Below are 27,347 nucleotides of genomic sequence, written 5' to 3'. Positions count from 1 at the left end.
GTGTTAGAAAATTATGAATTACCTTGGAGAAAATGATTTATTGACACATAGTCAGCATGGATTCAGAAAATGTCATTCTTGTGAAGCACAACTAGTTCTTTATACTTATGAGTGCTATCGACAGGGGATGTCAGATTGATTCCATATTTTTAGATTTCCAGAAGGCTTTTGGCACCATTCCTCACAAGTGTCTTCTAACCACACTGCATGCCCATGGAATATCACCTCAGTTGTGCAACTGGATTCATGATTTCCTGTCAGAGATGCCACAGTTCATAGTAATAGACACAAAGTCATCGAGTAAAACAGAAGTAATAGCCAGCATTCCCCAAGGAAGCATTATAGGCCCTCTATCGTTCATGATCTATATTAATGGCACAGGAGACAATCTGAGTAGCCCTCTTAGACTGTTTGCGGATGATGCTGTCATTTACTGTCTTGTAAAGTCATCAGATGACCAAAACTAATTGCAAAATGATTTAGATAAGATATCTGTATGATGCGAAAAGTGGCAATTGGCCCTGCATAAAGGAAAGAAAAGTGTGAAATTATTCACATGAGTGCTAAAAGAAATCCACAAAATTTTGATTATGTGATAAGGCATACAAATCTGAAGGCTGTAAATTCAACTAAATACTTAAGGATTACAATTAAAAATAATCTAAATCGGAACAATCACATAGACAATGTTGTGAGTAGAGCAAACCAAAGATTGTGATTCATTGGCAGAACACTTAGAGGGTACAAAAGGTCTACTAAAGAGGCTGCTTACACCAGACTTGTCTGCCCTATTCTGAAGTATTGCTGTGCAGTGTGGGATCCACATCAGGTGAGACTGACGGATGACATCAAAAAATATCAAAGAAGGGCAGCTCATTTTGTATTATCATGAAATAGGAGAGACAGTGCCACAGACATAATACGTGAATTGGAGTGGCAATTGTTAAAACAGTCATTTTTCTTTGCAAACAGTATCTTCTCATGAAATTTCAATTACCAGTTTTCTCCTCTGATTGTGAAAATATTTTGTTGGCACCCAGCTACATAGGGAGAAATGATCATCACAATAAAATAAGAGAAATCAGGGCTCGCACACAAAAATTTAAGTGCTTGTTTTTCCTGCACACTGTTTAAGAGCAGAAAGGTAGAGAGACAGCTTGAAGGTGGTTCACTGTGCCCCCTGCCAGGCCCTTTATTGTGAATAGCAGAGTAATCCCATAGAAGTAGATGTAGACGAATGTGAGTCCAGTGTGTTAACCACTGCACCATCTCGATTGATCAATGTTTGGAGTTTGTATCATCATTTATTGTGTGAAGTGCATCTATTTTGTTTCTAAACTGCTCAAATACATTTTGCAGCACAGTCATGTCTTGCTGGTTTGTGTTTTTTTTTTCATAAATTATTTCCCAAATAATCTTTTAATGACAGGAATTACTTAAGTGTAGACATCCGTGTAATAGTGGTAACAACTGTATTCTCAGTGCAGCTCAGTAGAGGACATTGTGTCTCCAGTTGTGAATGGTACAATGTGGCTTGTGTATACTGTTAATTATGCCTTAGAGGATTATTTCAGGCTTAGACCACATGCATATTGTCACACTATATCAAGAAAGGTTGTCAGCATGGGAAATTGCCTGCCAAATTGGTATACACCACAGCAATATCAGTTGAACATTAAGCCTCTCTCAAGTCACACAAAACATCAAATATCTATCTCACAGTGGTCATCCATGCTCAAAAACAGCAGTTAATGACTGCTACCTACCAAGGCTTTGCAGCACCCTCATGTATTGCTGGTTTGTGTTTGTTATCATAAATTATTTCCCAAATACCTGACCTGTGTGTTATTTATGGAGCTGCAACAATGGGGCTAAAGCAGACAACTCAGTGAAATGTCAGTTTTGCCTTTAAGTACTACTTCGAAAGTAGTTTTGAATCAGAATTGTGTTTTTATGTTGACAAAAAAATTGTATAATAATGCACTAAGCCAATATTTTTGATAATTTAGTTAGAGACAAGTCACACATACCTTAATGAATGCAATGTGTCTTGAACTTGCCAACAGAATAAAGGTGTGGCTATCACCTATTGCCAGCATATCACTGGGATAACCCATTGAAAATATGGTGCAATTTACTAGCCACATGCACAGAAATTTGTGTGCATGTTTATAAAGGGGACCATTTTGATGTGATTTGTTTCTGAGACACTCATAGAAAAAAAAAACATCACATTGTCTCCTTTCTTCTTTCTTTCTGGCCTTATCCCGTGTCTTCATGGAGCCAGCATGTTAATCTCGATTTGGCAATGTTAGTAGTAGAGGGTGGTCAGACACCCTACCCCTATGGGACAGAATTTTTGTACCCCATCTGTCTGTGACTAGGATTATCCCATATGAAAGAGTGAAAATGTGTTCAAAATGTTTGCAAATTATATAACAGAGGTGGGATGTGGGAACCAGCCATGTATTCACATATTCAGATGTGGAAAACTGCCTAAAACCACATCTAGGCTGGCCGCCACAGTCACCAGCATTGTTAATTCACTGGACAGACTTGGTGTAAATAGTCATTTTTATGGAATTTTTATCTTTGCATTCTACTGAGCACATAGCATCAGTTTAACATTAATATGACATTTATATCGTATAAATATATTATTATATACTCAATAACTTTTTATATACATGTACATATTTAATATAAACAATGGGAACTTACTAGCCATAATAGCTCTCTGGTCACAGCATTCCTGAATACTTTTTCGAAATTATTAATATTATTATGGCAAAATGATTGGAATGGAAGGAAGGAGAACCGATATACTCGAAACCCAACACTCACTCTTATATTTTACAGACCTTTAGGGAAATCAGAACAACTGATATTTCAATGTAATGATCAAAGGTGGACTTTTTTCCATGCTGGATTCAATTTAGTCCATATAATCACCACAAATCAAATATATTGCAATGAGAATGAAACCCCCAATAGTCTATGGTTAATAATAACTAATATTCTCCACTCAGTCCTGATTTTGCTTTCAGCTATTTCATTTCAGCCTAATATTTCAAATGACAAAGGGACAGGCGAAATTTCATATTAAAATTGCCAAGTGATGTTTTAAATTATTATTTTATGGCACATTTCTTCCTGAAAAACTGTTCATTACAACTTTTCAAACTGAAGTTACAGAAGTAAGGTAAACACAATTTCCAGAGCTATAGTGTACCTAATTATGAATGACATTAAACTTTTAATTAAAAAAACAACAAAATGACAATTTCTGTCTGAATAATGTTAACTTAGCATATGAACTATAAGTAGACAAACCTGAATGCTGTAACACATTTGTTAAAATAACTTACAGGAATGCAGCCAGGTAAATTCCTTGACAACCACATTTGCTATGGATATTATTCAACTGCATTCCCATTAGTTATTTGAATGGTCATTGTGCCAGGAGACACTCGGTGTTTATTAGACCACATGGTGAGACATTATCACCATAGGAAGTAAAGGAAATGTATACATAACAAACAAATAGTGTCAGAAAACAAGAATGAAAAATGGCAAATGGAACAGTTTAACAGCCTAAAGCAAAGTGCATACACAAAGAAAACTCAAAAATTTGAGAACATGCTGTGAAAATACACATTTACAACAAAACACCACAAATAATAAATGAAACAAGCAAACACCAAATGAATTGCTAGAAACAAAGAAAAATTTTAGAATTCAGAAATAAATTACAAAAAATGAGCTTATGTTATAGATGATCTTTATACAACAACAAAAAAAGAGACTATATTAGCAGTAACAAATTACAATGTTTATTTATGGTCATATAATAACAGCAACTTAAATTTTAGTAAAAAATTTTGGCATTTTATTGCACTATTGACATCAGTATGCCTATCGGTTTTATAGTTGGCCATTTACTCATTCATTCATTTATAAGTTGCCTACAAAAGAAATGAACCAGAGTCTGTAAAATGAAAACTGCTGAAAGGGTAGTAATGCCACAGCCTACAGAAAAAAGTGTGGCCCTATAGATGCGATGAGGCACCAAACACTCTGCTAGAGGGACACAGGTGCACATCCACATGGTAACTCAGCAAGCATGTGCACATATCAACTGTCCACAGCACTCCGTCATGCTGAAAATGGTGAAATGGAGATTTTAAAAGAAGAGCAAAGGGCTGTAGTGCATTTCCTGACAATGTAAGGAGTTTGGGGGAAGGGAATTCATCACAGAATGAGACAAATGTGCAAAGGGTACTGAAAGGCCATTGCAAGGGCCAAGGCAAGGCACGGCACAAACAATTTGAGAGAGGATGGGTGTTTGGTGAATGATGCACGATCTGGAATGCTACACCACATTACTGATACCATTGTATAGCATGTGGGCCCTCACTACTGAGGATCAGTGAGTTATGGTGGCAGCTATTGCCCCAAATTTCAGGTGAAACATAGAAATTGCAGCGGACATGCAGTGCTCTGCTTACACTTGTGCCATTCTTTGATAAATTTCCATTCCCTGCACTCACTACACTACATCCCTTTGCTCTTCTTCTTAAGTCTCTATTTCTCTGTTTTCAGCACTACTGAGGGCAGTGGATGCTCCATGCATGTACTTGTCCACTCTGTCATCATGTGGTGTGTGCCCATGTGACTCTAGTGGCAAAGTTGGGGTCTCAGTGCTCTTATACTGACCACACTATCTTCAATAGAAAATGAAATTATGATCCCTTCAGTAGTTTTCATTTGACAGCCTGTGGCTCATTTCTTTTTGAATGCACCTTGTACACATGATAGCAGCACTTTCGTAACTACACAAACCAGACAGCAATGGACATGAATGTTCAGATAAAGGATTGAAGAGTATCCTTTTCACAACAGTATGACAGAAATACCTGCAGTACTAATAAAATGTTGGATCAAGCTACATTAGTTATTTCTGAGAATCAGCAACTGTTCTCATATATGAACTTTTATTGTCATACAATGGAGTAGTACATTCTCATGTTTGAGTAGTTTATAAATACGTCTGAAAGACCTCTTCATTGTGCTGTATATCTATATAGGTTGCCTGTGTTATTGCAAGAGTAGTCTTTGGTTGCAAGAGTAGCCCTTGGTTTAGTCCATTCTCTGAAAGTTGTAGTAAACAAATACATTCAATACATCACATGCAAGTGGCTTACAAATACTTATAGGTTTATGCACAACCAAACCTGATAAATAATACAGTCATGTTTGATGAATAACACTAAGATATATGGGATTCAATACATTCAAACTCTGTCTTGGCATCTTGGCATCTGACTGTGTTTATTTTTTCCTTTTTTTCCCTGTGTTTTCTTCATCCATTTCATATGAACATGACAATGGTACACATGAATACTGTGAAATGCTTATCGTCCTAATTACACACTGTAGTTTCAGAGCTGTAGACTGTAGCAATACAATCTGTTATTAACCTACTAGTTAACAAGAAATCAACTAACTGAACTGGAGACAGTTCCTCAAATAATTATGAAGAACTTCAGTTGCAGACGATCAACATGAAAAGACTGTTGGCACACTGTTTTCCTTTCTTCAGAAAAGAAAGGAAAACACGCACAGTCACACAAGACTGCAACTTTTGTGTTGAATGAAAGCAGTCATCTGGAGTGTGGCATGTAAAGGGGAAGGATAACAGCATACAGGTGAGGGGGAGAGCATAGCACTGTCTCACAGAACATGCAAGGACTAGAAGGCAGCTGGACATGGGTGCCAGGTGCAGTGTCAGGAGACCATGTTAGGGTTGGGGGTGGGGGAGGAGGGGGGAATGGAGAGTGGGGAGTGGGAGAAGAGAGCAGCAACATACCTACCAATCTCTTCTCTCTCTGCTCCTCTCCTTTCCTACTCCTCCCTCCTCTCTGACCCCCCCCCCCCCCCTTCCACAGTCTCCCAACACTGCACCTGGCAGCCTTGTCCTGACACCTTCTAGTACCTGCATACTCCACCAGGCAATGCTCTTCTAACCCCCACCCATACTCTACAGTCTTCTCCCTTCCCTGCCCCAGACCATATTGCTGCTTTCATTCAACACAAAAGTTGCAGTCTGGCCACAACGGCAGGAGATAGCGGTCATTTGTGCGTAATGTGTGTGTGTGTGTGTGTGTGTGTGTGTGTGTGTGAATTCTAGAGAAGTTTTAGATGACAGCAGATGTTTGGCTTGTATTTGCTTCCAGAGTGTCTTCCTACTGAATCTCAATTTTGCAACCCATTTCAACACTTGTCTCAAATGCATCATTGTGTTGGCACTGCTCCTACATTATGACTCTGCCTGATTCCTGCGTACATTATCTCATATTGCATATTAACATTATTTATAAGCCAGCTTTATGAACCTCTTATGAGATACGCTCTGCTAATGCAGAAAACTATAAATCCAAATTGACAGTGTGACTCGACATGTATCTAGCAACTGGAACCCTCATTTTTATTTTCAAATGCATTTGGGTGCATTTAACTGCTGAATTGCACATTGATATGAAACTAAGGTTGCAGTTCATATCATTCCCAAGCTCATAACCCCTGGATTCTATCAGAAACATGAACACATAAAAACTGGAAAAATTGACTAATAGTTCACTTCAGTACTGTCTGATTTGGTTACTGTCCTTGCTCTCAGATATTTTCGATTGTGCAAGTTGTTGCTAATGTCTGATGTAATACTTTTGATGCTTTAGTCACCAGAAATTTATTCTCACTGACAAACACTAAAACAAAATGTTGACTGCTATACACCCATAAAGACCCAAAATGGCTTCCATTGCAAGCAGTCATGAGAGCATTATCCGATTTCTCCTACACAAACCTTGCTACATTCAAATTGTGACTTGGAGGTCCATCTATAACACAGGAGAGATACCAAGTGATTTTCAGAAATGCATCATTATTCCTATATTGAAGACAGCAGTAGCTACAAAATGTGAACAGTATCAAACCTTAAGCCTAATAACACATGCATCAAAAATTCTCATAAAGGTAATTCTGAGGAGAATTGAAGAGTAGGTGGAGGATATGATGCGTGAAGAACAGGATTTAGAACAAGAGGGGTGATTCTGGCACTAAGGCTTCTTATTGGAAAGTAAATAAAGAAAAACAGGTCAAGTTATATTGCCTCTGTAGACCTGGAAAGGGTATTTGATAATGTTATCTGGCAAGAGATGTTCAGACTGCTGAAGAAAGTAGGTATAAACACAAAGATATCTGGTGTCTATGATAACAAAGTGGCTATGATTAAGAATTTTCATCAGGAACAAGATGCAAAAATTAGAGAAGGCAAAGATGTGCTCTCACTGTTCTTACATTCAATGCTGATCTCCAGGAAGCTATAGACCAAACTGAGGTGGGGTTCAGACTTAAATGGCAGAAGAAAGGCGTGCTATGTTGCACAGATGAAATTGCTATGGTCATAGAGAGATAATACAATCTAGCGAAGGTCCTTAGCACAGTGGAAAGGATTTTCTATAATCAGTACTGTATGAGAATAAACATGCAAAAGACTAAAGAACTGAAGAAGAATATGTACCTTTAAGTGTAAGAAATGGAAGAGAGGAGCTAAAAGCGATAAAGAAATTCATCTATTTGGGAAACAGAATCACAAGAGATCAGTGGCAGCTCATAGGCATACATTCTAGGTGTTCACAAATTTTTAAATTCATATAAATATGAGAGTGTGAAATTAATAGCAGCTGCTGTATAACAGTTATGCTTATCAACATACTTACACAACTTCAGCCATTGTCAATAATAATAATAATAATAATAATAATGATAATAATAATATGCATAACTTGTCTGAAAAAGAAAGAATTGTTTTTGTGGAATTTTGTTGTTTTGTGCATAATTAAGTACAGTTTATGGCAAGAACAAAATAATGTTTAAGCTTCTGCCACTCTCCACTTCACATTTTTCTATAAGTGGGAGTTTTTTTGCTTTTTTATTTTTTCGGACAAATGAACAAGATCCCTAATTCATGTATTAGTTAACAAATTAAATTCTGGGCTGAAAATCAGGCACCCACACATAAACTTATGCTTATTATACACTTCTTTGTTGCATGTTCCCTTGTAGTCATGCTAATCTGATTTTGTCACTTTCTCAGACTACAGATCTGGTCTGGAATGCCCTAGTTTCTCTGCAACTACCTTTTCCTGGTAATTTTCTTCTCTGTTAGTGCTAAACAATGGTTTAACAGAGTTCACATTGACACTCCATAGGAAAGCCAATATCTGCATGGAAGACAACCAACTCCAAACACAAACTGTCATTTGCGGAAATGACTTAATTCCAGTAGTGCTACTTACCAACAAGATCACTTGACAAGAACACAAATGAGATGCTGAGAGCCATAAAACCCAAAAGCACACTGTCTTCAATCCCCACATTTAAATGAATGTAAGAGAAACCAGTGAGACAGCTTTTTTAACCTAATGTAATCAGTGAGACAGCTTTTCATGAATATTTAGATACACACATAATGTTGGCTTAATGTACAGGTAAACCTGAACCACCATACAATCAACTGATGTCAGACCACCAGTCTCACAATCAGCAATGTGTTTTATGGTTTCCTGCACCTCAAATGGATTACTGTATGATAAAATCCAAAACTTAATGTACTACATCTCATTTATAATCCCACAAAACAGGTTTTTCTATCAGTATAACTACAACAGTTACTGATGCCCGATCTAATTTTACTATATAGTGAGTGAATTCACATATCTGTGGAGTGCGCTATCGCCTATGAAGATTTATGCCAAGCAAACATAGATAAGTCTGCTGCAGTGTGCTACCACCTGGTGGCACTGACATAAACTCGTAGTTGAGTGGTAAGGGCTAGCAGTGCATGCTGTGAGCTATGCACATTGTTTAACAAATCTGTATGTATTTGGCCCATAAGGCAAATATGTCACACCACTTGCACATGTGCAAAAGCTCCTTAAAACGTGCATGGTGAAAGTGTGCTCGTGATGCTGATGCCAAGTTTCACTGAGTCAAGAGCAGCAATATGCAGCACAGTGTGGTAGATTTAGTACCATGTATTTCAAATTACTGCATCTATGCATTACATTTAACAGCATTCAAAGAAAAATAACCAATAAATCCCCAAGGTGTGAAAAGTTAGGGTGTTCACATGCTCTTGTGCTCTTACACAGCAGCTGCCACTGCAAGAGGTGGTAGAGGTTGTAAAGAAATTGTGATCAGAATACAGTGGGCCAAAATTGCATTTAATTTGAGGAAAAATTTTCATGCCAGGAAGAACATCAGTCTGGAAGTAAGGAAATCAATCATGAAAGCATTTGTTTGGAGTACGGCCATATATTCGTGTGAAATTTGGACAGTAGGAAAGCAAAAGAGAAGATGATGTAGTACTACAGAAGGATGGTGATCAGCTGAAGAGACAGAGTAATGGATGATGAGGTGCTGAAAAGAGCACAGGAAACCAGATCTATGGAGGCACATATGGACAAGAATAGAGAAACTCGCAGAACACATTTTAAGACACATTAGTATTGGATCAATAGCAGATGGAGCTATTGAGGGAAGGAATCACTGGGGATGACCAAGGATGTCATACATGCATTATATTATGAATGATGTGGGATGCATTATGTACATGGAAATGTAGAGGAAAGCAGACAGATGAGGGAAATGGTGTACTACTACAAACTAACCTCAGGGTCAAACATTAAAGAGAAAGGTACCCTGAAGATAATACAATGAAGTTACATGCTACCTTTTTGGGCACAACTGGGAGGGTAGTATGCAACAGAAAGTGTGCAACTGTCTCCACATGATCTTTTTGGCTTCTAGGAATCCATTGCAAACAACAGTACAAACCTTCCTGCCTCAAGGAGCCTGAATAATTTTGGCAAGGGAACACATGGAACAGAACATAGATTTATGGCATTGTGTTCTCCTCAATTATGACTACAAGATTTGTGTGATGATTAATGATCATTAAAGAAGAGAGTGGCAAGATGAAGGTACCATTGCACATCCAAAGCATGCAAGTCCAAAGATTCTGCAGGATGAGTCAGTCATGTTCCAGGCTGGTTTTATGTATGGATGTTGAACACCTTTCATCACTAACGAGGATAATTAGGTACTCCCTAACGTATCAATTTGTCTCTATACTCTGCAACTTACCTTACAGTTTGAGGTGGATGCTACTTTGCACACTGCTATCAGTTATTCATTTTCTCAATTCCATAACTAGATGGTGTGTGGGAAGATCAACTGTTGATAAGATTCAAAATCATCTTATTTATATCTGCTATTTATGATATATAAATCCTGTCTGATAAATGTTCCAGGCTGACAAGCAATATCAAACAATTGATATGGCTACCTAATTTATGTGTGGTGTACATTTTCTTCTGAATTTGTCTGAGATATTACTTTCTAACAGGTTGTTTCATGTGCTCATTTAACTTTAAATAACTCTGCATACATACCGCTAGATATTCTGCAATTGTGGCTGTTCCACGTAATTGATTTTCAGTCATATAATTAGGCAATAATGGGTCTTTTGCCTATTTATGTCAAATATTTTATGTTTGCTTACATTGAAAATTAGGTGCCAGTTTCTGCATTGTTGACCCCTGTAGGTATTATTGCATTTTCCTACTATTTTATTGCACTGCAACTTCTCCATATACCACATCATCATCTGTGAACAGTCTCATTATGCTTCTGATGTCACTGACTACATTGTTTATATATTGTGAACTTTAATAACACTGAAATGTTGCCTTAGGTAACTCCCAAAACTATTTTCATATTTGATGATTTCTTTCTGTCATGAATGTCATGCTGAATTCTGTCTAGTAGTAGGTCTTCTGTTTGATCACAAAGCATGTTTGAGGTCACAATACTGGATTGATGTTCTGTAAGCTAATAGTTTATTCACTGTGTGACAGTGCAGACATGTATAGAATGCCTTTCATAAATAAAGTAATGTAAATCAACCTAGTCACATCTATCTATTGATTTATTGATTTCATGAACAAACAGAGTGAACTGAGTTTCACAAGGTTGCTGTTTACTGAATCCTCATTGCTTCATATAGAGACAGTTTCCAGTCTGCAAAAATTGTCATAAAATTGGCATGATTGATTGGCTTGCAAACTATACAGTTGATGAGAGACCAACTGGCCTGTAATTTCTTTCTTTCAATCAGTTTTGTGAGTTATGATAATTATGCCTCTTTTTCCAATCTTTTGATTAATGGGTTGTGGTATGGAACTTTAACTATTACACATGTAAAGAATAGCTGTGTTTATCTTACCAAGGTAAATGTGTATGAGCAAAATCATAATTTAATCTTATTTTGATTAAATAACGATAAAATAAACTTATTTTATGTGCATTAAATAATTGTTTAATTAAAGAATAATAAAATAAATTTCATTGTATTACTCTGTTGCTGTGTATATGTGTTACTCAACAGTAATGACCCCTTCGGAACACTAAATAACATACTTACATCAGGTCCCTGACAAACACTTATTAGATTGTTAATTATATCTTAGATAACTGTCTCTTTGTGGGACTGTGCTGCTATCTAGGAATCTGGGCCATTTTCTTGGACTGATCATAAATTTTTTCTCTCCTAGCTTACTTTTATACTATATTACTGCTGCTCACATGGATATATGACAATACAACTTATCACTGTGTTAGCTGAAGCAATGATGAAGTAATAAGTATAGGCTCATAATAGCAAGACAACAATGGAATGGTACAAGGCAACATTATTTGTGGTAGGTGCTTTTTGTATGTAGGCACTCCCACTCAAGTGTTAAAGTAAGAGATCACAACTTCATTGATGTCCAGCTATGGGGCAGCACTCAATATGAAGCTAGCCAACTTGAAGCTTGGTGGTGGAAGAGATTTTCAGCACCAGTATTTGGCAAACAAGCGGAGAGATTACGTGGCATAAAGTTCCCCAGCCCCGAGCTCTGCATCACTGTTGTGTACTGAATTCCAAACTTCTCTACAGGGCATGTGACACTGTTGCTGGTGTTACATTCATCGCATTGAGACATTAAGCCCAGCAGCCCCTTTGGTGCTATTCGGGACAAAAAGGCTATGTGCCAGTACTGAGTCTTATGTCTCCCTTCTCTCATCACCATCCAACACAAACATGACAACACAATATACACAAATCCATAACAGTCACTTACACTCAACAGATACACTTGAGATACAACTCTCTTACACCAGATGGAAAGGAGCAATTGTGCATGGAGAAAGAAAACTCCTTCCGATTACCTGACTGAGCTACCCTTCAGAGTCTCCCAGCCAACACTGCCACATATCTCTTTCCTTTTGCTTTTTCCAAGTATGTTATCTGGGCTCATATATTTATTGGTACATAGATACTTCACACATTTATTGATAGTAGAGACCTTTATCTCCATTTGGTTCATTACAGTCTATTCATTGTCTTGAATATCATCTACATACATATTGGCTGAACTTATGGCTGCAAATATGCTGCCAATTCATGTATTAAATTTTATTTGGCTTACAATGTGAATCATGCTGTGGTGCCTCCTTCAAAGCTAAGATGTCATTTTTGCAGTCTCTTCTATTTTTTATATACTTACTGTCCAGGATATTATTGAGAAGTCTCTCATGTACACATCTTTCTTCTTAATTCAGTATGGCTACAGGATTTGATATGTTTTCTTCTTTTTTGGGCTCCCCTCACTTTCTGCTTAAGAATTCTTATTCTGTGACTTCAATACACTGAATTGTTGTTAGGTATCTGAAAGGGACATTTTTTCACTGATGATTTCTTTGAATATTCACCCATAACATATCTACTGTACTTCATTTATCTATTCAAACCACAGAGATTTCCTTAATGCTTGGACAGCACTGGAGTGTGCACTGTTAAGTATTCATACGTTCTGTTCTGTTTTGGCACATGTTGCTGATTAATTTTTAACCTCAAGTATGGCAGCACTGTGGCAACCAATGCCAAGAATTTGTAGATCTGCCAAGTTCTGGTAGAAAATAAAATTTTAATTGAAGCGATGAATAATGAAATGGCAATTTAAAATTTGTGGCAGATGGAAAGCCAATCCCAGATTTCCTATTTGCCACAAGCAGTCACCATAAACATAAGGCTGTCTTAGTATGTCTCAAGGCTTGAGTCAAACTTTTGCTGTTGATGATGTTGCCACTTACGATTTCTGAACACTACTACCAGAATTTCTTTCATGGGGTATGTGGGTGTATCAACATTGGGAGACTGGACTCTGTTGAGGTTCATGGCTAACCTTCCACAATGGATATATACAGATTGAATTAAATGCACTCTAATGAAATGAAAGAATCTATGAGGATGAAATCAGTGAAGATGCACTAATATGAAATGATATCAGTGTAAACTGTTCAGGTACGCTGAATCTGAAATGTAATGGATATGAAGTGACAACTAAAAATTTGTGCCAGACTAGGACTCATATCCAGGTACAGTCCTTGGTCCAACATAAATTTTCAGTTGTCACTACATATTAACTACATTGCATGTATTTACTAAGACTATGTGAGACAAGTAAGAGCCCACTGAATTAAATTCAAATAAATTTCTCAAAAGATCTTCAGCAATACAGTGAAGACTCAGCTACACAGACCTCAGATTCTTGATTATCCGGATTGTCAATGAGAAGCAAATATCTTTGTAGTGTAGTCCATGTATGCATGGATATGTCATGCTGGCACAACAAACACATGTCCTGCATGATCTCTGCTCTTTGTGTTTCATTATTGTATGAGTTTAGAGTGTTAGTTGACAGCTGCTATGCCACTTTTCAGTGTCACATCTATGTTTAAAAATGTCAATGTGCAAAAGAGTTAAGATAAAATAGGCATTATTGAATCATTAAAAAAGGAAAAAATGGTTGTAACTTAACTAACTAGTATGGTGCAAGTACCTCTACAATAAGCAATATTAAGAAGAATACGAATTCAGTTTTGATGTACACCCACAAACTTGGTAGTCAGGACAGGAGTAAACATCACAAAGTGATGAAGAAATAAAAAATGAACCTTTGAAACAAGCTTTTTATTGTTGGTTTTTACAGAAACAGTCAACTGGGCAGCCGATATCTGGTCCGTTGCTCTGTGAAAAGGCACTGAGGTTAAATAAAAAATAGGTGGTGATGAATTGTTTGTGGCAAGTTATGGACGGTTGTACAAATTTAAATCTCATTATGGAATTCGGGAACTGGAAATACAAGCGGAAAAAATGTCAGCTGATGTAGATGCAGTAAACTCTTTTAACAATGGTTTAAAAAAAAAAAAAAAAAGGAATGGTACAAAAATGACTATGACTTGCACTTTGTTTACAATGCTGATGAAACTGGATTAAAATTTAAATCATTATTGTCAATATCATTAGCTTCTTGGCAAGAGAGTTCAGCTACAGGATATAAAACTAAGAAAGAGTGAGTAACAATATTAGTTTGTGCAAATACTGGTGGGATGCATAAAATACTTCTAGTACTGATCAGAAAATCCAAAAATCCCAGAGGCTTCAAAAATATATGGTTCCCATAATTTATGAAAACCAAAAATGTGCAGGGATGAATGTAGAAATTTTCATGAACTGGTATGACAACACTTTTATCAGTGAAATAAAAAAAAGGTTCAAAACCAAATTGCTTAACAAGGAAAAGTCCTACTTTTTCTCTACACCAACCCATCTTTCAGCTAAACTATTAGAGAGAGAGAGAGAGAATGGAATGTTTACAGTAAAATGTTTTCTTCCTTGCTACAACCAATGGATCAAAGTGTTATTGTAACATTAAAAATGACTTTACAGAAAATAATTTCTATGTAGGTTGTTATCTTTTGATGAAAACAACTACATAGAAACAGGTTTTGTCATTTTTCAAACAAATGAATTTAGGGATATTGTTATGTGGTTTTAGATGCATGGGATTTGACTGAAAAGAAGACTTTGAACAAAGCTTGGAAAAGATTACAAAAATGGGAGCACAAAAATTCTGTAACCAATACGGATGACTCTGTTTTAGATTATATAAATAAGCTAATGATAAACATACAAATGTGCCAGGAATGTCATGCTGATGATATGAAAGAATGCCTCACTTGTGATAGTAATGCTCGAGGTTTTCAGATCATGTCGGATGATGAAATTGTTGAAAACATATGGAGGCAAAGGAACAGCAGGAAATGTGAGAAGATGAAACAGAATATACAAGCAGAAAATAATGAAGCACCATCTCATGCAGGAGCATTTCAAGCCCCGGAAATAGCTCAGAAATAGTTCAAAAAAGTAGAGTGTGATCCATGGAGTTTACTACAGTTAAAATGAATTCATGATGTTGCTGCAATGAAGAGAAAAAACTGTTTACATCAAGTGACAATTACCAAATATTTTAAACAAAATTAAACTACAGTGACTGACCTATGTGATTTTTGTTAGGTGTTTCAGGATTAAGTTTGGAGTACTTTAGCAATTTTAAGCAAATATGTATGTATGAGAGTTATTCAGAAAGTAAGAAACGATCAGTCGCAAAATGGAAACCACAGTGAAAATCCAATTAAGCTTTCACACAGGTGTGTTGGGCGGTGTCTCCAGTATGCCCGTTGATCAGGTTACATCATTCTTTTTAGTTCTGAGCACAGAGGGAGCACATAAAGATACCTAGAACAATAGTGTCTCCCGCCAAGTACGAGGGCTTGGTGAGAAATTTCACCTGAAGCTATGCAGCCAACATTATGTAACTGTCGTGCATTTTCTTCTTAAAGACTATTTTCAGCCACATTCTGCAGGGGCAATGTAGATGCTCCTGCATCATTTTCAATTGGAAATGCTTGATTACCCACAATACAGCCCATAATTGTCTCCCTCTGAGTTTCATCTCTGCTCACATGAACCGCTGGTTATGAAGACAACATTTTCACACAGACAATGAGCTGTAGGCCAATGTAGAGAATTGGCAGAAAGCACTGGAAGCTGCCTTCTATAATGAGGATACTGGAAAGTTGGTACAATGCTATGACAAATGTCTAAGTCAGATCGGCAGCCATGGAGACAAGTAGCTGGAATTTGTAGCTAACTGTTGCAAATAAAACAGTTTTGATTTTCACTGTGGTTTCCATTTCGCGACCTATTGTTCCTTACTTTCCAAATAGCCCTTGTACATACAAAACTGTGTCTCTAATCCTTTACTAAACATTGTTTTTGTTGATTTTAATAAGTTTTTGTTGTTTTCAATAAACACTAACATTAACACTAGAAAGACAATCATATGACAACATAGCAGGAGAAGTATGTTATATTTCTGGAGTTTATAATACAAAAAATGCTTTTCTTCATACATTCAACTATCCAGATTCTTGATTATCCAAATGACTTATTACAACAGTTAGTCTAAATATGGAAAATTAATAAATGATGCACGAATTTTTGTCTAGATTCACATAGTTAATTAAAATCAAATCAAAATAATCTTCGTCATTAGTTACATTATTATGTCATTTTTTATTATCTCCCTCCACCCTGGTATCACACACTGACATCTGGAGTAATTGATCAATATCATATAAAATCTTCATTCATTAGAGAAGGAGAACAGACAGCGAATGTCCTATTGGAGACTCCACAAACCTCAAATTAAAATATTTTTAAAACTTGGAAACCAATTTCCAATACAGATAATTTATTGACTACAGTTTTGTAGTTAGCAGTCTGTTTGTCTAAGAAACAAATAACAGTTACAATACATAAAAGATGCACTGTGAGCTGGACAATTTGTCCCTATTGCAAAACAGTGCACTAAATCTTCAACTCACAATCAAGCAATATCAAATAGTTATAATGTACATATTAGTATTTTTACTTTATGTTTTGTGTCAGTTATAAAAATGGAGGCATTCCTGGATTGCGTCTTCTGCAGCAGACTCAGCAGCAGGACTCGCTGACTGTGCTGCCAGCTGCGAAAGCCTGACAAAGAAGTACTCAAACGTCAGCACCAGAAGAAACAGCTTACAGTACACTGTGAGCTGATGGTCCTGAGCTTACGTACTGTGTAAATGTGTAGATGTCTGTGTCTCTACATTCATCAAATTCCTAATTTCAAATAATTGCTTTGCAATTCAAACTGAAAAGAAATTTTCTACAATCAAGTAAAATATGAACAAGAAATCATTACTACTGTTGAAGCATTTTATGTGCAGCAATTAAGTGTAAATCTGAAAAGTCCAAATAATAACCATCTTTATGATATTTCTTCTTTTGAGCTGACCCAACTTGATTTTCCGCAAAATACCACATTATCCCAGAATTGATGTTTTTATGGGTGTCTTCTTTGTTATCAATACAGTATCATAGATATTAATAAATAACTGGAATAATGTTATTAAAGATCAAATGTACTAAATGTTATTATCTGTGTTCTATAAATATTTGTGTAGCTACTACTGTGTCCAGTAATCATATAATGTGGAAAATAATTGTATTTCAACTGTCAAATGAAATACTAAATACTGGCATTGTTGCCGGTCTTTTATGATGTCTGCTAGTTCACATGTGTTTATTTGGTTATTGTTCAATATTCTGTAAAAGTGAGTTTAAAAACTCCTTATATCATTCTTCATTGTGAAGTCAGTGTTTATCATTACATATGTCTGTTACAACATAGTTACACATAAAGACAAGAGAACTCCAGAAAAAATTATGTGGTTGTCTTATCAATCATACAGAATCCTGAAGCTTCATATTAAAATGAGAACAATCAAGTAATACATTTTCATTTGGTTCAGCAGTAAGTGGTTCTGACTATGACTTTAACATGACTGTTTCCAATATGTAATTTATGTATGAGATCATATGAACAAGAAACATAAACAGAAATAATCCTATTGTGAAACTTGCAATTCCATTACAATAAACAAAAATATTTCAAAGCATTCTTTTAAAATCTTTTCTGAATACTCCACAGTATGTCCTTAATCCTAACAGGATGAATGAACAAGTGACATTTTCAGCATGTTTTCAAGCACTAACAGATACCAACGTGAACTGGTGTTACTACTACAAAGTCCAAAAAAGTATCACTAGACAAAGACTGTCTACATATATACATACTCTGCAAGGATCTGTATGGTGTGTGGTGGATGGTACCTAGTACCACTTCTAGTAACTTCCTTTCCTTTTCCTCTCCCAAACAGAGTGAGGGAAAACAATGGCATATACACCTCCATATGAACTTTGATTCCTCCTATCTTATCTTTGTGGTCCCTATGTAATGTAGGTAACAGTAGAATCATGCTGCAGTCAGCATCAAATACTGGTTTTCTAAATTTCTCAACAGTGTTCCTTGAAAAGAATGTCACCTTCCCCCCAGAGACTCCCATTTGAGTTCCCAAAACATCTCCGTAATACTTTCATTTTGATCGAAGACTAGAGTTAAAAGTAGCAGTTATTTTCAAAACTTTGTGTTTTAGTGAGCTAAATCTCTATCAGTGAATATTTAATTGGGAGGAGAACAGCACTTTTCTTTAATTAAATACACTGTAAATAAAAGATCTATGAAAATTTGTTTCAAGGTTCCATTTCATTCCTCCTGTTTTCCCATTTGTTGGATTGAAAACAGCTTAAGAATCAAATAACTGGAACTGAGACCCTAGCAAGCTAAACATAAAATATGAATTGCAGCTCACAATGTGATATTGTGCATACACTTATCACTGATTCGTACAACTACTCCTTGGTAATTTGATCACAATGATTTCTTGTCTTGTTAAGTTAGCATTTGGTCATGTGTTTGACATTAACATTCTTACAGATAGCAATTTCATTATGGTATCTTTCTACATATTTAATTTCAGTTTGAGAATATGATTTAATATTCCAGAGATGTATTTTTAAAAGGTATTTGTTAACTTCTATGTAAAAACACACACAGATCAACTTTATTGATTAAAGTAATTCCTATGCAAATATAAATTCCTTGTAAAGATCACGGAAGAAAACACTGTGATCAGCTACACATTTTGAATAAACCATTTATTTCAGAAACCCAGTTTCAGGCTTGAGCACATCATCAGATAACAGAGAGGATTTCTTGTACAAATTTCACATTCTTGTCTTGGCGAATTAAAGTTTCCATTTTTCTTGTTATTTTGGAGACAAAAACATGAAATTTGTACATTAAGTCCTTGATGCCATCTGATGATGGCTCAGCCCTCAAACTAGTTGTGGCAAAATAAATCATTCATTCAAAAAGTGTGGCTGATTGCAGTTCTTCCTATAATGGTACTTGTAAGAAAAGGCAAGATGTTTTCAAACCATGAGGGACAAAGTAGTCACCTTTTGTTCCATTCAAAACTAAAGTATTTCTTCGAAAGTTGCTAAATCAGTAAGTTTTCACAAAACTTCAGTTTCCTTTGCCCAAGCACACCACAGAGTCAATTCAGTTTCTTTGCAGTAGGCTAAATTAAGTAGTCATTCAAATGTAAATTTAGACTGTAAAACTAAAAAAAAGAGAAAAAATGAATAGGTAACTTTATGGTTTAGGTTGACTGAAAAATGATGCAAATAATTAAAATTAATTTCAACACCTGAAGTGCTAGTGTCACCAGAACAGATTTGTTTCACATCAGGAAGAATTACTATGTACCATTTTGCTCTGTCCTCTTTGCTTTGTCCCCCATCCATTCACTATCGAACCTACAAAACTTTATGTGTGTGTAAATGTGTTGTTTTATGGTATAAAATATTGATCATCAGTTATCTAGTCACATTATGACATTACGGAAAACAGATTACCAGAACGTATACCAGCACTGTCTCCCTTAGCTCAAAATTCATCACATTCCTTATATGTATGTTATATGGTATCATCAAAACATTCATACACATTTTTTATTTATTTTATTATTATTTTGGTCAAGGGAACAGACACTGAATATCAAAGGGATGTTTAAATTTCACAATAAATCAACATGTGAATGCACAATAACCTAAACACTTCCATCATGTCTGCTGTTATTGTAAATTATTGAATTCTGAAAATAAGATGCTAATTCCCTGACTTTGACTAAATATAGAGTATAAGACCAAAAACTCCATTAATGAAATTCTCAAACAAAAATACTCTAAATATCCTGTCTCATAAATAAATCTAACAGTGGTTTATAGCACACACAAAAAAACCTGTGCACAAACTGATTCCTGTTGTTTTTTTTAAACATTTACTAATTTGTCTTTATGGAGCAAAGAGGTTCAGAAGGAGATAATGTAAAGAAGTTAAGAAATGTGTTCAGTACTACAATGAGTGTATTTCCCCATACAAATCAGAAATCAAAATCTTATACCCTGTTTAAGCTCATGCCACACTAATATTGACAGTGTCACTGTGGAAAATATACAACTGTACCACCATATTACAAGCACCAAAAAGTAATTAATTTGAAGTTAGTGAAATTAAGTATTTCTATAAGAAAACACAAAAATGGGAGGAGTAGGGTTTCAGAGGACAGAAAAGCACAAGTGGAGTGCAGGAGGCAGAAAATGTACTGGGTGATGTATCACATGATATGTAAGCTATATAAAATGAATTCTGTGACAATATTGGAACATTAAAGGCACAAGTAAATGACTGGGGTAATATTATAAGTTCAGAAGTCATTAAAATTATTACACCTGGTTTAATAATCAAGCAGGATTTTATTATTAAAAGAATCATCTGATAAAAGAATGATGTGAATCATCAGTATTGGCTTATTCCCTGTAATAGAACATTCTCATTATCCTCAGTGTGATTTTGATCATGATTTTTAGATGTGAAGCAGTGTGTCAATATCTCCAGTTTCAAGTGAAATGATAAACATCCTCATTATATTACATCAAAAGATACCATATTGTACATGCATACAAAGCTTATCAACTTTCTGTAAGCCAGAAAATGTGTATAGTTTTACATGTTCAAGAAAGTAGCTTATTTCCAAAGAAATGGCCTATGTAGGCCAATTACATTTGGGAACTCTTTAACATGTCATTTTCACTAAAGTTAAGAGCTACTTAGATTCTTTGTTCTTGTGTGAACAATGAAGTAACATTTTCATTCCAATTTGGCCTACTAAGTCCATTTTGTGGCTTATTCTGTTACTTTATTTTTCACTTTGTTCAACATAATACACTGAAAGAAACCAACTTGGCACCTGCTGAAATGTGGAAACAAAGATATTGAGCTTATTAGGATCTTATGTCACAGAAGAGAAAGAAATAGAACAAAAATCCAGAATTAACAGACAACAGATATAAAAGTCCAACACACTGGGTCATATGATGCAACATTTTTTAGAGAGAGAGAGAGAGAGAGAGAAAGAGAGAGAGAGAGAGAGAGAGAGAGAGAGAGAGAGAGAGACAGAGAGAGAGAGAGAGAGAAAGAGAGCATTAAAAGAAAACTTTACACAGCCCTTGTTTTCTGTTACTGGCCAACACTCATGAGTTACTTTCATATTATTTCTTTTGTAATTGCTTTCAGTTATATACTCCATGTGCAAAACATTTGCTGCAAGAAATTACCTTCGTTCCATAAAAGTGGTAGTATGAATAACGGTTTCAAAATATATTTTCTGTGGAATACAAAATTCAGAAAAAAATGTTCTTTCACCTCTCTTTATTCTCTGGGAGCAGAAAGTCTGATCACTTATTAAACTTCATGTTTTTTCTGACTACAATACGAGATTGTTACACAATTGAACCAAGGAAGTATGTTACACAATAGAATCAAGGATGTAAATTTAGAAGTCTAAAATTTGTTCTGCAATGAAACGGTTAATACACAATTTTGGTCTGAGTACAAATATGTCAATTAATATTACATTCATGCCTTTCTCTTGACACTAAAGTGCTTGTCATCATTCAAAATTCTCCACAGTAATAAAACCATTACTTTCTTGCAATACTAAACAAAAAGTTAACTGTACTGGTATATGCTATTAAGTAATGCTCATAAACATTTTGTGTAAGTTAGCATCACATGTTCTTTTTATTTCAAAACAAGAGATTAAGAATAACCAGTAATCACTCACTCTTTTTAATCTTGTAACCTTGTATACTTGGTAGATTCTTCCTCTGGGAGCAGTAAGCAATAGAAATTCTGATCACATATCACACTTCCTACTTATATAACAGTAGAAGATTATAATTAAATAGAACCAAGGAAGTAAAATTTGCGAGCCTAAATTATATATAATGTTTCTAAAAAGCTCTTAGATATCTATGATGACTATTTTGAATATAAAGGCATGCAACAACACAATTATTACTGTATGAACAAAAAGAAGTTCTCTATGGATAATCAAAGGCCTTAGGTACATATGACAGAAAAATAAGACTACTGAAGTACTTCGAGCTTCCAGGATCATTTCAAGAGAAAGACAGGGAAAAAATACAGAAAATGTTGTGTGTATGTTCAAAGGAAGGCAGAACACTCAAAAACCCAACTTCAGATTAAAGGCCAAGAAGATGTACTCAAAAAGAGTGGAGCGCTAAAGATGGTCATTCCTCCATGCAGTTCACATTTTTTGCACATTTTTGATAAATCTCACTATATCAACTGCTGTATAAAGCATATCATCATATTGGACAAGCTGCAACACTGATGTTTTCTCCCTGTCCACTGTTGTAACTGCAGAAAAGTCCTGTTTTTGGAGGACTGTATTTAGAATTTGCGATAAAAACTGAAACAATCTCTATTTTTAAGTGTTGGAGATTATGCAATGATGGATGACCCACCACTGTTTCAGCCTGTGATCTGGGCAATCATTGGATTGCAGTATGGAGCAGAATAGGATTCACTCACTGGCCTTCCAGCCATTCATATCAGTTGTCTGCTTTTCCTTCAGGTAGCTTTTCTGTGTCCTCATGTGGCTGAATAGGGCAGTTTCAGTCCTCTCATCAAGAAAAAAATTCAGGGAGTGTCAAAGATAGAACCAAAAGTCCTCAGTGAAGTAGTCATGGTATATGTCTGATGTTACAAATTTCATGACAATAAATAATAATAAAAGTAGTTGAAGTGTAGCAGAACAATGTTTTCTTCTTTGACTGTCCTAAATATTTATTTAAACACAAGAACAATTGACAGAGACTACAGTACACATGACAATGATATTTTTATAGTTAAGTTTCATGTAATTTTTTATATTACTTATTTGTACCAATACAGCCTGCACTGTCCCCAGATACATAAGAGCAGACTTAATGTAACTTCATATGTGATTCACAAAAAATAAAAAAAATATAGTTAAAATGTATTTTTCCAATTTAACTGGAACACTACTGAAAAAATTCTTTAATGAATATATGTTGAATTTTCTTCATGTAGTTTTATATGAGTCAGTGAATTTATTATTTACATGTAAAACATTATATATTGTATTCATTTATGATCTAGAAGAATCACTTTTCTCTTGAAGGTAGCTTTAATAACTTTGGAGATATTTATCTTTAATGAAATTCAGTCTCACTTTAAGAAATCATAAAAGCATTTCCATTGTGACATACATGTCAAAAATTTTTCCTTGAACAAGTTATTAGGAAGCATAATGCTAGTTTTTGTCACAGTCATATTTGCTTTCTGTATCAAACAGTTAACAGTAGTTTGTAAAATGGGCACAGTTTATATTATGAACTTTAAGTAAAGAAAAACATTCCCTCACAAATACCTTTATGTTACTTTTATACAACAAAAGTAGCATATACACTCTATTTAATTTTTAAAAAATTACAAAGAGAAAAAAATTACAAAGGTAACAAAAAATTTCAAGGACATTCTGTTGATACACTAGCTGCAATACTTTTAACAATAGCATGGAAAGACACAATTATTCCTTTTCTTGACTGCAATGCAGCAGTTTTCACTGAAAAATCTACTTATTATTGCACAAAATAATAAACAAAAAGTCCTTTTTAAAATCTGTTTCTGATACAGCAACACAGCACACAAAAACTAACATGATCAGTATCCATGTTGGTTGAGAGAAGAAAGTTATTAAAACAGAATGTGATCTGCTTCTTATAACTGGAATACTTCCAATTTAAATTATGCCTTGATAAACAAAATCTGCATGGCATCAGGCAGTGACTTGTTCCTGAATGTGCAAATCATTCACAAGATTTAGGGATGACATAATCAGTGACTTGTAAGTAGGTACAAATAATCATTCCAAATGTGAGAATGTTCTTGATGAAAAGGGAAGTCAATGACTGTTAAAAGACCACTGAAGAACAGAATCTCAGCTGTTTACATAGTTAAATTTGGATGTTATGATGTGAGAACCTAGGTAGTATGACCAAATAAGGAGCATCCATGTTAAAGTTGTAGATAAAGTTCTGTAAAAATCCATTAAGAGGTTAAATTATATGCATTCAAAAATGGTTTGTTTAGGTTCTACCAACTCTAAGTTTGAAACATGTTCATGGGTGGTGTTTATGGCAGGTGACTCAACAGGGTGAAGTACATGTTCAAAAATAATGGGCTAGGGGAATAATTAGGAGAATTGTATGAACTGAATTGGGTGTTATGATGATTGAGTGCATGATAGAAGACAACTTCAGTCATGGGGGAATGATTTAAACATGGATGACTGTACTGTTGTGTATAATTAAGTACAGATGTACTAAATATTTCTGGTATTCCAGTATAGTATAGTCGCCATGTACTGTTTAATATCTCTCATCCTGCAGCTGCATTTGAAGAAGGTAAAAAATAAACTGCAAAACATTATACAACAACTGCTCAGTTGACTGTATTCTCAAAAATGGATCATGAAATTTTTGAGACTTTCCTGCACAAACATTACAGTATAGCTATCAAGGGTACACCTTACAACTGATAACCAGAGAGATGAACTACAATTATGGAAGAACAGTGTACTCTTAATTCACAAAATATGGTTCACAATGATCTTCATTATTTCTACCATATATTACTATAAGCTAATATAAAAATCATGTGACTCATTCTGATGATGATATATGCATCTTAACTACTGGAAAACTGGAGAAATGCTTAGTGAGTTCGTATTAGAAAATTTGAGCAGTATTGTGACCTCATTAAAAAATTACAACAATTACAGTAGCACTAAATTTCTAAAATACTACACTCCTGGAAATTGAAATAAGAACACCGTGAATTCATTGTCCCAGGAAGGGGAAACTTTATTGACACATTCCTGGGGTCAGATACATCACATGATCACACTGACAGAACCACAGGCACATAGACACAGGCAACAGAGCATGCACAATGTCGGCATTAGTACAGTGTATATCCACCTTTCGCAGCAATGCAGGCTGCTATTCTCCCATGGAGACGATCGTAGAGATGCTGGATGTAGTCCTGTGGAACGGCTTGCCATGCCATTTCCACCTGGCGCCTCAGTTGGACCAGCATTCGTGCTGGACGTGCAGACCGCGTGAGACGACGCTTCATCCAATCCCAAACATGCCCGATGGGGGACAGATCCGGAGATCTTGCTGGCCAGGGTAGTTGACTTACACCTTCTAGAGCACGTTGGGTGGCACGGGATACATGCGGACGTGCATTGTCCTGTTGGAACAGCAAGTTCCCTTGCCGGTCTAGGAATGGTAGAACGATGGGTTCGATGACGGTTTGGATGTACCGTGCACTATTCAGTGTCCCCTCGACGATCACCAGTGGTGTACGGCCAGTGTAGGAGATCGTTCCCCACACAATGATGCCGGGTGTTGGCCCTGTGTGCCTCGGTCGTATGCAGTCCTGATTGTGGCGCTCACCTGCACGGCGCCAAACACGCATACGACCATCATTGACACCAAGGCAGAAGCGACTCTCATCACTGAAGACGACACGTCTCCATTCGTCCCTCCATTAACGCCTGTCGCGACTGGAGGCGGGCTGCACGATGTTGGGGCGTGAGCGGAAGACAGCCTAACGGTGTGCGGGACCGTAGCCCAGCTTCATGGAGACGGTTGCGAATGGTCCTCGCCGATACCCCAGGAGCAACAGTGTCCCTAATTTGCTGGGAAGTGGCGGTGCGGTCCCCTACGGCACTGCGTAGGATCCTACGGTCTTGGCGTGCATCCGTGCGTCGCTGCGGTCCGGTCCCAGGTCGACGGGCACGTGCACCTTCCGCCGACCACTGGCGACAACATCGATGTACTGTGGAGACCTCACGCCCCACGTGTTGAGCAATTCGGCGGTACGTCCACCCGGCCTCCTGCATGCCCACTATACGCCCTCGCTCAAAGTCCGTCAACTGCACATACGGTTCACGTCCACGCTGTCGCGGCATGCTACCAGTGTTAAAGACTGCGATGGAGCTCCGTATGCCACGGCAAACTGGCTGACACTGACGGCGGCGGTGCACAAATGCTGCGCAGCTAGCGCCATTCGACGGCCAACACCGCGGCTCCTCGTGTGTCCGCTGTGCCGTGCGTGTGATCATTGCTTGTACAGCCCTCTCGCAGTGTCCGGAGCAAGTATGGTGGGTCTGACACACCGGTGTCAATGTGTTCTTTTTTCCATTTCCAGGAGTGTATAACATAAAATGAGGAAAACACAAAACTCAATGGTTCAACAAAACAGAATGTAAACAGTACAAAATGTCTATTTCATGCATGCCACAATTTTGTACATTACGGCAGTAATTGTTTCAATATCAAAGGTGTAAAACTTTTGACCATTTCATTTACCCTAAACAGGATCCATTCAATATAATACATGTAAAGTGTGAATTTTTTAGCTAATTTATGGATTCATAAAAATCTAGTCACAGTATTCTGGTTCTCCTCGACTGAGTAAAATCTTGAGCCCTGCTGGTGCATTTTCAGTTTTGGGAAGAGAGAATAGTCTGGGTACGATAAATCTGGTGAATAAGAAGGATGGTGCAACACTGAGATTTGATTTTCAGAGAGAGGAAATAATAAAATCAGATGATGCAAATTGGTAAGGTTGAACTTTCGTAAGATATCAAGCATTTTAACACCCCCACTAGAATTCCTTATTTATTGATCTACATAGACCCACAAAATTCTCTGGGGATGATGCCACTGTTTATATACAAAACTGACCACCTTTATCCTTGATTTTTGAATGCACACTTTACTTAGCCTATGAGATTTTTCACCCACCAATTTGGAACTACAACATTCTGTTTTAAGACTGTAGGTAAAATATAGTTTCAACACCAGTAATATTTTCATCTCAATGTTTTCAGCAAAATTAGTCATTTGGAACCAGTCTTGACAA

The 27,347-nt window shown here is 36.3% G+C and overlaps 1 protein-coding gene across 1 annotated transcript in view; it reads left to right on the top strand.

The window, feature by feature from the left end:
• Positions 1-17,938, top strand: part of LOC124721953 (thrombospondin type-1 domain-containing protein 7A-like) — a 1,225,854-nt gene extending 1,207,916 nt beyond the window's left edge. The window contains exon 30 of the mRNA XM_047247119.1: positions 16,964-17,938. Coding sequence (XP_047103075.1) covers positions 16,964-17,054 — 91 coding nt within the window. The 3' untranslated portion in view covers positions 17,055-17,938. The remainder of the gene's footprint in view (positions 1-16,963) is intronic.
• Positions 17,939-27,347: the final 9,409 nt, after the last annotated feature.

Source organism: Schistocerca piceifrons, chromosome X (genome assembly GCF_021461385.2).
Source record: "Schistocerca piceifrons isolate TAMUIC-IGC-003096 chromosome X, iqSchPice1.1, whole genome shotgun sequence".
Classification (NCBI taxonomy): domain Eukaryota; kingdom Metazoa; phylum Arthropoda; class Insecta; order Orthoptera; family Acrididae; genus Schistocerca; species Schistocerca piceifrons.
Note: the sequence above shows the minus strand (reverse complement) of the source record. Positions and strands in the feature narration are given on the sequence as shown.